The sequence below is a fragment of the Pelodiscus sinensis genome, chromosome 1 (genome assembly GCF_052426305.1).
Source record: "Pelodiscus sinensis isolate ZL-2025 chromosome 1, ASM5242630v1, whole genome shotgun sequence".
Lineage (NCBI taxonomy): Eukaryota > Metazoa > Chordata > Testudines > Trionychidae > Pelodiscus > Pelodiscus sinensis.
In genome coordinates, this window is record NC_143052.1 from 216,757,674 (window position 1) to 216,771,690 (window position 14,017).

The 14,017-nt window shown below is 39.0% G+C and overlaps 1 protein-coding gene across 8 annotated transcripts in view; it reads left to right on the top strand.

The window, feature by feature from the left end:
- PIR (pirin) overlaps positions 1 to 14,017 on the top strand; it is an 81,651-nt gene that overhangs the window by 37,888 nt on the left and 29,746 nt on the right. For all 8 annotated transcript variants that reach the window (XR_016348229.1, XM_075914348.2, XM_075914341.2 and 5 more), the window contains exon 6: positions 12,166 to 12,250. Coding sequence is in view for 7 of the 8 variants with exons in the window: in XM_075914348.2 (XP_075770463.2) it covers positions 12,166 to 12,250 (85 nt within the window). In the remaining variant the exon portion in view is untranslated. The remainder of the gene's footprint in view (positions 1 to 12,165; positions 12,251 to 14,017) is intronic.

Consider the following 14,017-nt stretch of genomic DNA (forward strand, 5'->3'; position numbering starts at 1 on the left):
GATGTGCAATTTTATTAGATTACTTCATCCTTGTAGAGGGAAGAACAGATCTGTCCAAAGTGGATTTTGATACAGAAGGCTGGCTGCCAGGCATAGTTTCAGTTTCTGAGTTTACCCTCTGTAACATGTAGTAGAGTTGAGAGATTTTGATTTCAATAATTGGTTTGTACAATACATCAACCATACAGAAAAGGGGTAGCCAGTGTCATCAGGGTTAATTGTTTTGAATTTAAAGTTTATTTTGGCTAGAAAATATACTTGATTTTTTGCTATTTAATGCTCTCTGGTAGGAATTCATCAGGTCCACATGGCAGTGTTTATTTTTTCTCTCTTATAAAAAAGAAATATCATCTGCCAGCTCTCTTTGTCTTCCCCCCAGTAAAGGGTCCCAGAGCTCAAATATCTGAACAGAAATGTTATAACAACTCTGCGGCGCATGTCCCACAAGCCTTAGTCAGCTGACCTGGGCCAGCTGTGGTTGTTTAATTGCTGTGTAGACAGCTCCATAGAGGCTATCAGTAAGGCTACATATACACTACGAGTTTTCTCAGCAAAAAATATGCTGAGGGACTCATTTGCATGAATCAAAATCTCATTTGCATATTTTCTTCTGATCTGTTTTTGCGCAAAGACAAGCAGTGTGGATGTTTTCTTTTTTCATAAAAAACCCTTTTTCCGCAAGATCCTTATGTCCCAAAAAGGGAGGTTTACTGATCTGAGGAAAATGGGGGTTTTGCACAAAAAGAATCTTGCAGAAAAAGGGGTTTTTGCACAAAAAGAAGACGTCCACACTGCTTGTTTTTGTGCAAAAACCGCAGCGCAAAAACAGATTGGCAGGAAATATGCAAATGAGTCCCTCATTGGCATATTTTTTGCTGAGAAAACTCATAAGTGTAGATGTAATCTAAGAGGCTTTCATGTGACCTAAGGAAGAAATTTGAACCGAGTTAGGAGTTTAAGTTTTGTCCTTGAAGCACGCTCATTCATTGTCATTCATTTTTGCCATTTGTAATTTTATTTTTTAAGTTGTGTCCTTTATATGTAAATAGTGGTATCTTTCTACTTTGTTTTTCTCTGGTTTTCCATGTTTCAGATTTCATACCCATCACAGTGTGACAGCTTGAATTCTTGAGGTTAGATCCTGAGCTGCTGTATCTTGGGGATGATATGCCCAAATTAAGAAAAAATGTCTGATACATGGTTAATTAATTTGAGTAATATTTCTCCAATGGCGTTTTTAAAACATTGGCTAAAATAGATCAGCTCAGAACTAAAGGAAGTCAAATATTAAGAGTTGCATGCATTGGGACAGTGATCATGCTTCAGTGGTTCCCGTCTGTGCCTCCCTCCCTTTGTGGAAAAAATGTGTTAAGCTGAAGTTCTTTTTGCCCAAGTGGGGTGACTTCATTTGGAAGCTAAAAACCTTGTACACTGTAGTACTTTTCACGAAGAATAGGAAGAGTACCAGTGTTTTGGCCAACGGTTCCTTTCTCACAGGAAAAATGCTAAAATCTGAGACTATATGTGAGCTGTTAGAGAGCCTATAATAATAATAATAAACTATTTGACACTTTTAACCTATAGATCTCAAAGCTGAGTAAGCATTATTATCCCCATTCTGTAGAAGGTAAAACTGAGGCACAGAGAGGCCAAGTGACCTGCTCTAACCCACTCACATGACAGCACAGGTTAAAATAGAACCCAGCTCTCCTAACTTACAGTCTAATATGATGCTGGCAGCAGGATCACTTTGTATTTACCTAAACTATTATTGGAAAATAAGTACAGACTTTTTGTAAAATATCTTGTGTTGCATATGAAGGCATTAAATAAACAATACTCCATTCTAAATGCAAACCAATACATGGGAGTTAAGTAAAACAACTAGAAAATGGTCATTGTCAGGCTTTCCTTCAGATAATTTTTCTAATTAGAGAAACTACTTAATCAGAAATATTTGAGGGTAAAATCCTGGCCCCATTGGAATAAATGGGTGCTTTGCAGTTGACTTCAGTGGAGCTAGAAGTTCAGGTCTAGTGGAGATCAATAACTGATTCCATAGTACTTTGTGTAACTCTGTATTTTATGATATGGTATAATTTAAATAAGTTATGTCTAATTTTTTCAAAGTCTGAGCCTGGAGGACTATCATGATCCCTGATCATAAACATATCATTTTTGGCCTTACCTTTGTTTGTACACAGAAGAGCACTTTCTGCTTCCCTAGTAGAAATCTCTACAAAACATCTGCACCCCTGCGATTAGCAAGGATTGATTTGCTGTGAAGTGCATGAAGGAATCCAGTTCCATTTTGGAGATTTCAAACTCTGTGACTAAATTGGTGGCTTGTTTGTGCAAGATTACAGAGAGGGAGAGGGAGTAGAGAGGATATACATGACCACAGGAAAGAGGTTACAGGAAAAAACAATGTGGAATAGCTTAGAGCAGCCCCAAAATTTGTGAGTGGGCCACATGACTGGCCCTCCATTTCAGAGGCTTGCATGCAGCCTATGCACCCCTGTGTCCCCCCCTTGGTCCCCCATGCACTAGGCCACTGGAACCCTACACTTACCTTCTCCTTCCTCTCATTCTCAGAGCTTGAACAGCCACAAACAGCGGATTTGTGATACTCCAACTCTGTGTGGGGGGGAGGGAGGGAGATATGGGGACAGTAGTGCCCTGAAAGTGCTGAGAAGGAGGGGGAAGAGTAGGACATGTATTAAATTCAACTTTATTCTGAAAAATTGAAACAAAATGACATGTGAATGTAGTATGACAGGCAAGAGCAGCATTGCAGTGGTCACATTGCCTGGGTGAGACTAGAACAGGCTTGTGTGATATCCATTCCATCTCCCTGCCTATGCATGTGTCACTGAGTGGGGAGTCTCTAGGCCCTGTACTCCCATCTGCAGCCAGATATGACTCTGAGCCAGCAAGTAGAACAGAAGGTTTATTCGTTCACAGGGATACAGCCTAGCGCAGACTTTTTAACACAAGAACCAGGAGCACCTAGTACAAACTCCTGAGGAGAGGGGGGGCCCAGAGCCAGGCCCCTGGCCCCCTCCATGCATCCTAAGCCAGCTGAGACTCACACACTCAGCAACTGGTCCCAGCCCTGCAGGCAGCCCTGCCTCCTCCTTTTTCCAGCTTCCTGGCGGGGGAATAAAATGTCACCTGATGTCACCTGGTTGCTCCTTTCACCTAGGTTCAGGTTACAAGAGGGCCTGAGCTATTGTTGTGTGCCTGCTAAGATAGGACAGCCTGGGGCAGCCTCCAGCTCAGTGAGAGTCACATCCAAAACTCCCATCCCCAGCTCGGCACCAGTGCTCTGCCCAGGGAAACTGAGGCACACACACAGCGTTACAACAAAATTTGTGAGTGGGCCACATGACTGGCCCTCCATCTCAGAGACTTGCATGTAGCCTATGCACCCCTGCCCCCCCTCCCCCGTTCCGCCATAACAAAGCAAACAGAGTGAATACAATACCCACTTCGTCACAACATGATTGTTCTCTGCTGTACATTTTCAATTGTCTTCACCAATTGTTAGACAATTCCCTTAACAGCCTATGATTAACATCTTCCATATTGACTGATTTATATATGTTCAGAATTTTTGAAGGCTCTTAGGTCTTTTTTTTTTATATAAATCATTAGTTTGCAGGGTCTTTTTACTCATTGATTGTTTAAATCTCCTCTTTTCTTTATTTTTCTTGCTGAAGACCAACTTTTATCAGCAATTTTTGAGTTATTAATTTTCATTTGTATGTTTAATTTTATCTATTTTGGTTGTATATAAAAGGATATTTGCCCCTTTGTGTAAACTTCCAGAAACTATAAGAAAAGTAGGACAAGAAGCAATAGGCTTAAACTGCAGCAAGGGAGGTTTAGGTTAGACATTAGGAAAAACTTCCTAACTGTCAGGGTGGTTAAACACTGGAATAAGTTGCCTAGGGAGGTTGTGGAATCTCCATCTCTGGAGATATTTAAGAGCAGGTTAGATAGACATCTACCAGGGATGATCTAGACGGTACTGGGTCCTGACATGAGGGCAGGGGACTGGACTCGATGATCTCTCGAGGTCCCTTCCAGTTCTAGTGTTTTATGATTTATCAAAATGAAAACACACTAGATGAATGGCAGCATGCCTCACAAAGTCCTGCCCTTCGGTAGAGAAAAATTTAAAAAATCCAAAATTTGTTTGGGCCTCATTCAGCTCAGCCATCACCAAATGTCTGTCCAATAAAATTGTCTTTGCTGCATGCCCTGATGGTTGAGGTACAAGGGCTGTGGCTGGGGGTGTAGGCTCTGGGTTGGAACTGGGGATGGAACTTTGGGCTACAGGAGGGGGCTCCAACTTTGGGGAGGTTTCTGAGGTGGAGGTTGGGATGCAGAAGAGGATTCAGGCAGGCTCTGGGCTGGGGTGAGGGCTTTGGGGTGGAGGAGGGTGTTTAGGGCTGAGGGGGGTTCAAGTTGGGACACAGGGATTGAGCTTACTGGGTGGCTCCCTTGTGGGCCCATGGGGGGGCACTGCACCCCCTCCTCTGCAGCTCTGTGCTGGTGCTGGTGGGAAGGGGCTTCTCTCCCTCCAGTCCCCAGCAGCTTCAGGAGTTGGGGAGAGAGGTCTCCCGCTGTAGCCCTGACACTCTGTATAGGGCTTAATGGGAAGCTACAGGGCAACGCAGATTAGGGGAAACTTAGAAGTTTCATGATACTTCTATCAGTGGATACCCAGAATCAGGAGAGTATGTATTCCTTATTTTAAAAATACAGTCTAGTAACTATGAATGTGATCATTGTTCATATTAATTTCTAGGTTGCCCCCTCCTTTTTTAAAAATTGCTTGCCCTTTGGCCTCAATGATATCTTGTAGCTGTAGATACTATAGGTTAATTGCCATTTTCTTAAATGTTTCCTCTGACCAGTTTTAAACTCTTTACCATTCACTTTAATTGAATAGTCTTTTGTTCATATACTTTGAAATGGCAAAGTATGAGGACTTGGTTGATCTAACCTGTAACTCCTGAGCATCTCTGATAACTTGGATTCTCATTTTTATGAACTAGTTAATTAATCTATATTACGTGCTGACAAAGAAAACTGTTGAAGTAAAAACTTTTGTGTGTATCTTTGATGTCTCTCTTGGTACCATTAACATTTCATACAGAAATACCATATATGGTCCAGACTGCTTCAGATTTTCATGTTCAAATATTATTACTTGGATATGGAAAAAAATAGCCTTGAAATGTGTTTTTTAACAAGCTGTGGAGTATGAAAATGAAACTGTTGTGCTTTGATGTGCTGGAATTTAGTCTTAGTCCTTTTAATATTGGTCAGGTAACCTAATCACAACAACCACATTCTTTGTTAGCAGTCTCAGCAGGGAAGGCAGGAATTGATTTGGCATGGAGACTAACCTTGCACCCCTTGAGGTGGTCTCCTTAGGACAGTGGGGGAGGCGCATAAGTGGATTAGTGGGGGGACCCTCACAAGGCTGGCTGGCAGTTCAGTACTTTCCATGAGCATTACAACCTGGTTGCAACCATAGCTTAGCTCTGTGCAACAAGTGGAACACATTATCTATTCCCATAGCATGCACTCTTCTCTTCACACTTGTTTTTTATTTCCTTCTCAGACAAAGCTTTTCCATTGCATTTGTACCCTCAGTTTGTAGAAGTAAGATGTGAATGTGACTAATGCAGATCAGTCTCCTAACTGTTTGAAGCAATAATGACTGATGGGTAGAGTATTTCCTGGCCACCAGGGACCATCTGGAAGAGGCCTTTAATCCATCTGGTAATTAACTGCCAGGAAATGATTGACTCTGAGGTTGTTATTGCTGTTGTAAAGCAAATAGATTTTTTTTTCCTCACCATGTCTGTTTCATTAGATACCTAATGTGCTGTCCCTAATTAATATTTTTTCTTTACTGAATAGTTTATTATGTGTATAGATAGTTATCTAACATGCATTAGGACTCTCCAGCAGATTCAAAGATCTGTCCCCTCATGCAGTGCCTTTAAGAGGAGGAAAAATTGAAGAAATCTGGGCAGAGCCCCCACAAAAGTCACTGTTTGTGCATACTATTTATAATGTCCCACGAATTATGAGTCCCTCCGATTCTAATGCAATATCCTGATGGCACATCATCAATGTGCAATTAATCACCAATGCAGACAGAATCTGTGTGATTTCTCCATTCAACTGACAGGAAACAACTCGTCTGGGAAAAAGAGTAGATTGGACCATTAATTATGTGATCTGAGGCTGTGGGTGTTTCTTACCTCAGTTACAAATTGTAATATGATCAGGAATTGAATTACAATTGAAAATGCCCAATAGTGAATTTAAGAAGCGTGTCTTCTGAAAAACATTAAATCAAAATGTCTTTCGGTATGCTGCTATAAACTACTTATGGAAACTTTTGAATCCACTTTACATATACATAGAATGTAGAACTATGTTGATATGCAAATTCCAGTTCATTTTATTGTATTTTGTTTTGTTTAAGTATGGCAATAAAGTGCCAGCATGAAAAAGGTTCAGTAAATCTGCTCTGATATGTAGAAGGAGATTTGATGGTGGGCTTTAGTGTACTTTTATCTGTCAAGTTTGTATTAGAAAATACAGTCTCGCCTCATTGGTGCAACCATGATTTCATTAGGCTACACAGCTTACATGCGGCAATGATTTCTTGTCATGATTAAGAACACATTTACAAATAAAACCTGAGGAAGGAAGGAAAGAATGTTAACACTGATAAAAATTGAAGACTTGTGATCGGGAAGTCTTTGAAGTGCATGCAGCGTGGGTAATCCTTGGTTTTAAAAGGAAATATATAAGTGCAGATTAATTATACTGTGTTTTTGTTTTGTTTTGGGGGTTTAATATGAAGAAGATGCATAAAATTAGAATGGGTCACTGCTAACCAAAGGCTAAATTCTGAACTTCTTATTCACTGCTTGGTCAGGGAATTTTCCATTGAAGCCAGAAGAGTTTTGTCTGAGGAAGGATTACAAGACAGTGAGCAAAGACTTTAGGATTTGGCTCTATGATTATATATCTTAGGTACATAGGAAGCGGTGGAATTATTTTTACATGTCTGGCAGCACTGCATAGTTAAGGGTACTTTATAAATCATCTTCAGGATATGCATAACTTACAGCTACACTGTTCCTTTGGGTATGTGGAAGGGGAAATGTCAACTCTTTGGCGACATATCCTGTCCCCAACTCCTGCAAAGAGCTCACTGTGGAGTTACTGGTTCATGAGTGGGGAGGGTGGAAATGGGTTTGCTATTTGCATCATCTCTTCCTATTTCCCGTGGGAACCACTATGAAATCCACTGTCAAATAAATGTTGATGCTAAATTTGAATTAGATTCTTGTAGGGAGCCCCTTTCACTCTGTGAAACCTTCCTTTAGAAGAAGTCTCCTAAGGCAGCTTCAAACATGGGAAGCCCTGACAGCCACAGCTCCACTTGAAAACTGCAGAAGCACAAGATCCCGTGCATGGACAGCTCTGTTCTCTGATTACACAGATCATCTGGAATCCAGAAACTCCTTTGGCCAGCCCTCCTGTTTTTGTTTAGGGATGAAAAATCCATATCTCTTCCCTATCCCCAAGAAAATGGTCTGGAGTCTTTTAGTGGGCATTCCCATGGTGGGAAATGATCTGATCCCTGTCAGTGGGAACTCACTCTTATATGACAGTTGGCCTGTGAGGTTAAAGCCTGTCTGCAATTTGTTTAAAGACACAGAAGAGTAATGTAATATGGCCAATAATATTTGTGCCTTTACAGAAGAAATAATTCCCTGGCCTCTTTGTGTTGCAATTTGAGAGGCAGATTTTATTTTTCAAAGATGATTTTGCAGTTCATTAATCCACACATAAAACAGAGCCCTTTAAGTGTTTAACAGTATTAGGTAAGATGAAGATTGAGGGGGTATTTGATAGCAGCCTTCATCTTCCTGAAGGGAGGTTCCAAAGAGGATGGAGAGAGACTGTTCTCAGTAATGACAGAAGGTAGAACAAGGAGCAATTGTCTTTGTTGAAGCACCGGAATGGGTTACCTAGGGAAGTGGTGGAATCTCCATCCCTAGAGGTTTTTAAGTCTCAGCTTGACAAAGTCCTGGCTGAGATGATTTAGTTGGGGTTAGTCCTGCTTTGGGCTCGACCTCCTGAGGTCTCATCCAGCCCTATGATTCTATGCTTCTAGGAAGATTGATTTAAACTATCTGGTGTATGTGTGCAGAAAATAATATCCGCAAATATATCTTGTCTATTTTGGAGATAATGGATAAGGCTGTACTGCTTTAATGGTTGCCAGCGATCTCTCACAGAAAACAGTAAACAGTTTTGTTGTGAACAATATAAAATTTCAGTGAAAATTGTAGAATTCCAACTTCCTCTCTTAATTCTTCTCCACTTCAAATTTTTCTAATAGTTCCTAATCCTTTCCTCTATTATTAACTTCTTTAAGTGTTAAGCTCTGAATGTATGTATTCGTGTATAACTTTTGTCTCCATCACGGTGCTTTGCACCTACATTGCAACATCGTACTTATTCTCTATTTATGTAAGACCGTAAAGCATGCACAATATTTTACAACTTGTCAGCATGCCATACAAAGAACATCATCCCTGTTCTAAGATACTCATGGGCTACAGGCACAAATGAGAAATAGGAGGTTTCTTAAATGAAAATATAAGAAAAGCCTGCACTGAGATCTCCTGATGCAGTTTCAAAGCTAAAAGACGGGGCCCATTCTGTTCATTACAATAAAAGTGAAAGTTGCTAGTGGTAAGCTCTACTTGGTCTAGGTGTAGGTAAATAAAAGGAAAAACCTCTAGATTACAAATCCTCTTCTCTCCCCCTAGAATGTTCATAACTGTCCAGCATAACAGTAAAACTACCCTTTTAAACTAGAGCTCAAAGCACACTGAAATTGTCTTGAAAATGTGACATTGTGTGTGTGTGTGTGTGTGTGTGTGTGTGTGTGTGTGTAAACAGTGAGACAAAACTCGTTCAGTACTTAGCATATTTGTGGCATGGTTATGATACTAAATTGAATAAAGGTAACTTTAGAAAACATTGTTGTGCATAGGGTTGCCAGGTGTCCGGTACTGGCCCGGACAGTTCGGTATTTGCGGCCTCTGTCCGATTTAAAAAAAAACAAAACAGAAAATACTGGACATTTTTTCTGTTTTTCTCAGATGGAAGGCCACTTGGGACAACAGTCCCCTGCCACATCTGTCTGGGACAGGGGGAGTGAGGGGATTTAAAGGCGCAGTGCCTTTTTTTTCTGAAAATATCTGGCAATTCTAGTTGTTCATTACAAACTCCACTTGTTTTGTTCTAATCTGAATCCTTTTTAGTCAGCATAAAAGGCAATCTCTATAAAAAGTAACATAATAAAAAAGCAGGATTTTTAGTATTCTGTAATGGGAGTCAAATTATCACTGCTGTAGCTTGAAAATGGCTGTATTGTTTTTTCTCAGTGACCTAGAGGGCAGAGCTGTGTAAAAACTGTTTATTGCAACCTGTTTTCAGATTTAATGATCATTGTTTGTTCACAGATTTCTTACAATGTGTTCTGTCCTGTAAGAACAGAAGATATATTCCCTGATCCATGGATAATCTCTTGCAAATATTTACTGTCAAGCATATTGACACAATAGTTCTCTATTTTATGTCTATAATCCAGAATTTTAGTGTGGTCAGACATGAATGCTAAGTCTTAAATTGGCTGCTGCAATAGTGATCATTAGTCAGTTTAAATGAGGGAAAATCATGTTCAAACTTGCACCAACACAATCTGTTAGCTGACATGGTGCTGAACGTGGCGTATATTGCCAGTCAGTTGTGGTCAGCACTGTGTCAAGAAACTCACACTTCGCAGTAAAATTTTATGTCTCATCAACATCTATAGGGCTAATGTCATTGAGCACCCTTCTGAAAATGCCCTATAGAATTTTGAAGAATACCAGTGTATTTATTAAGAAATCTAATGGACTCTTATAAAGACTACTCTAAATATCTATAGAATTGACAACAATAGTGTTTCTAGAAGTTTTTTTAACTTGTAGCATTCTATAGCAGGAAAATATTTTTCTATTAAATTTTATAGGATGATTCAAAACCTTGAACTTAAGGGTTTTTTTTTTCTATTAAACTCAACAGAACTTCCAAAAGGACACTAGCTAAGCACTAAATGTTTCCAAGAATGGGCCCTATATTGTTAACTGTTTGGAGGGAAAAGTTCTGCCAAGAGTGCAAGGCAATCAAATCTAGCAACACTCCGCTTAGAGGTGACTGAAATATCATAAGAAAATGGCTGTCATTATTTTGGCATGGATGTCCTTTTTCTAGATACATCCTGACCGTTTAGCCAAATTATTCCAGCTAAACAATTTTATAAAACAACGGACCCTTTCTAGAGTGAACTTATCAGTTGCTCTTGTGTATTTGTCATTTAGTTGTTTAGATGAGACCTAAGAACATTTTAGTGACTATATGATAGCTTAGAAGGTTCTGAAATAGCTTTCTCACTTGTCTGCTAGGAAGGAAGGCGTACATATCAGAGGACTTAATGATTTGGCATATACACCATTGAGAGCTCTTTGTTTTGGGGACTTTTTTCATGCAAGTCTAGAAGTGCGTCTTAATTAGAAAAAAATCCAATTAAGAATAGGCCAAGTTATTCCCCTCCACTGGAAAGAGTATTTTATTGCAGTAATAGTCCTTGTGAATTATTTATTAGTTTTATTTGCTTCTATTCTATTAACATCTGTTACACATGTGAGATCATCATTGTCACTGACTTCTCTAAGAATCATTTTTATACAAAACAAAGACAAAAACATTCACTAGAATGCTGGCTTCTTTGACTGCAAGACAGTTGATTGCCAATATGGGGGTGCACTCATGTTTGTCTGCAGAGTCCAAACAGCAATCGTATTAATGTTGATGAAGGTGGGAGTCACGCTTGTGCTTACACTAAACCTGGCTTTTTTAACAAGTTATCTTGATTTTCTTCAGTATAATGTAAATGATAAGAATGCATGTATAAAAACTTACTTGTCCAGCTTTTGGTTGCCAGAAATTTGTTATTTCTCTACACATCTATGCATTTCTCTTCTATTTAGGCAAAACCCTGTTTTTCTGAAGAATTTTATTCTGACTACCATGCAAAAAAAGAGAAAAAGCTATTTTTCATAAAGTTTCTTTTATTGGATGGGCTGGACATTCCCCATGAGTTACACTATATAGGCCCAAAGGAATAATGGCTTCCTTAAAACAAGTAGATTAGGGACATTTTAAATATTAATCAAACACTGCTCCTTCTCAACTCCAACCTCTTAGTTTCTCTGCCTGTAACCTTGGCATAATTCTTCATGCTGAACTGTTCTCCTTAATTTTGAATTTTTATGAATCTGCCTTAATGACAGTGGAAACACCATTGCTATAAAAATCATCTACTACTTTGTCTCACACTGGAATATTGCAGGTACCCTCAGTATTGAATAAATGGAACCTGGAGAAGCAAACTTCATATGTACAATGCTTTTGCTTGCCTTCTTGCATGTACACAGAATATTTTATCCTCAAATTCCTTTGCTACTATTCCTCTCTGAACCCAGTTCAAAACTGTATAAGTATTTCCCATGCGAGCTTCACTTTAAACTACTTCTTACTCCCCTGGGTCTCTTAGCACCCAATTTCAGACCCTCCATGCAATCTCCCTGTTTTGGGGTCACCATCTTTCTGCTGGTCTTGCTATTTGGAAGTGTCTACATGTATCTCATCACCTCATTAGCACTTCCAAACTTTTCATAACTATCTGGAAATATAACTTTTCACCTTTGTATCTTTTGATCTCTTGGTCTCTCTCATTTTTCTGTAATATATTTATTTTTTAACTTTGTCATGAACCTACTTAATTATGAAATATATTTCAGGACATGGCTTGTATGAAAAATGCTACAAATTACAGTTAAATAAGTATAGTGCTGAAATGATCATCAAATAGTGTAGAGCGTTAATAACTTTTTTGTCAAATATCAAAATGTAATTCATTTAATTGAATGTTATTTTTAAGTGAAAATCATTATATGATACATTCTACTTATAGAAGTGACCTTTTTCTCCGTTCTTCCCTAGTCCAAGGTATATACTCGCACACCAACATTATATCTGGATTTCAAGCTGGACAAAGGAGCTAAGCACATTCAGCCAGTTCCAAAAGGTAGGAAAAGATTTTATTGGTCGGTTTAATAAAGAAATTGAAGACACTTCTCCTGTAAAGGGTTGGGTATGAATCTCTGTATCTTTGTATCATTATGTGCAAAATATTCCCCTTATGGAGTGGTCTGTAGCCGCAGAGTTTAAAAATTTAAATATAGCAGTTAGTTACCTGTGGCCAAATTTTGCCCCTGAATACAGGGGCATAATTCTCATTGATGTGAGTATTGTCCATGTATCCAGGGCTGAAGATCCTTCCCTGTAGCTGAATAAAATATTATATCGTCAAATTCTAGTGTCTGAAAACCATTAATAAGTGGGAGATGTAAAACTAGTCCAATTAATGTGATTTTGGGAGACTGGTTTGCGGAAAGGGATGTACCTGGTTTGGATCCACAAGTTGATAGTGACTAAAAATCAATACCTCCCTCACCTGCTTATTGGCTTGAGTAAAAGGATTGGTGCTCTCGGATTTGGGGTCTAATTAGGGTTGCCAGCCCATCAGAATACGCCTGGAGTCTCCTGAAATCGGCATTAATGTCCCTGTGACTACTGAAAGCAGTCCAGGAGATTTCAATGGGATATTTTAATAAAATGACATTACATCATGTTAGAAAAAAATCCCCTGTAATAGCTGCAGTCAGAGTTGGTAAACCTAGTCAGGGGTTCACATCACAGTATGCACTGTAGTATCTTTATTGCTTGTTCTCAGTGGAGAAATTTAATAGAACAGTAGGAAGAGGACTAACCTACTCTTTACCTTTGACAGTGGTTTCACTGCATTGAGGTTGAACTACCGGAAAGAAAATTTGCACATATCTGCCTGCATTATGCCTTGCCTGTGGATAAATAGGCCCTTCGCTCATTGTTCCACTCTAGGTTCAGTGGCTCTTCCTTCACAGAGAGGCTGGGCCTTCCATTGTTTTGGTGTACTGTGCACATCAATCCCAGTCATTGGAAAGTCTCAGCACTAAATTCACTTCAGTTGGGAACAGTTAAGAAAATGAAAACAAAACCAAGCTAATAAACAACTTAAAGTTCATTTGTTAGTTCCTTGTATTGGCCTGTGAGAAGCCATTTCAAATGTCATCAGGAATCAGCCATTTTACTAATTTGAGAGTTGGACAAATGGTAAAATATTATTAAAGCTCAGACAACTTAATCCACACCATTTATTTGTAGTATTTCAAATATTGTTGTCTCACCATTTACTTGGATTTACATTTTAATATAGATTTTGTATATTTGTTAATTAACAGACTACACTCTTGATGTTCTATAGCAAATACTAATACAATGTGGAAGATTTCCCACTAAATCTACTGTAAAGTAGTAAGGAAACAGTCTAATAAATATGGGATATTAATGTATAGCTACTTCTCTAAAGTGGCTGTTAATGTATTTACATCCCGTTTCCAGTTTTTCTTTTGATTGTCCCATTGATCCCTTCAGAGTAGGCACATCTAAGAGTTAAGCAGCAAGTCAGTTACATTGTTTTCTCAGAAAACAGATGTGTGTGCACAATATTTTTACAATAGCAGATGAAGTATGTCTATAAAATTTTAACCATCACATTCCATGTCACTTGCAAAGAATCTAGGGTCCAGTTCTGTAACCATGTGGTGTTTAACCATTCCTCTCATGAACAGTCTCAGTAAATTCAGCAGGGCTGCTCGTGTGTTTAAAGGTTGGCAGGATTGGGCTCATAATTAGCAAAATCTCCAACATAACCAAATTCCTTCACATTTGTAACACATTTTTGATTGTTAGC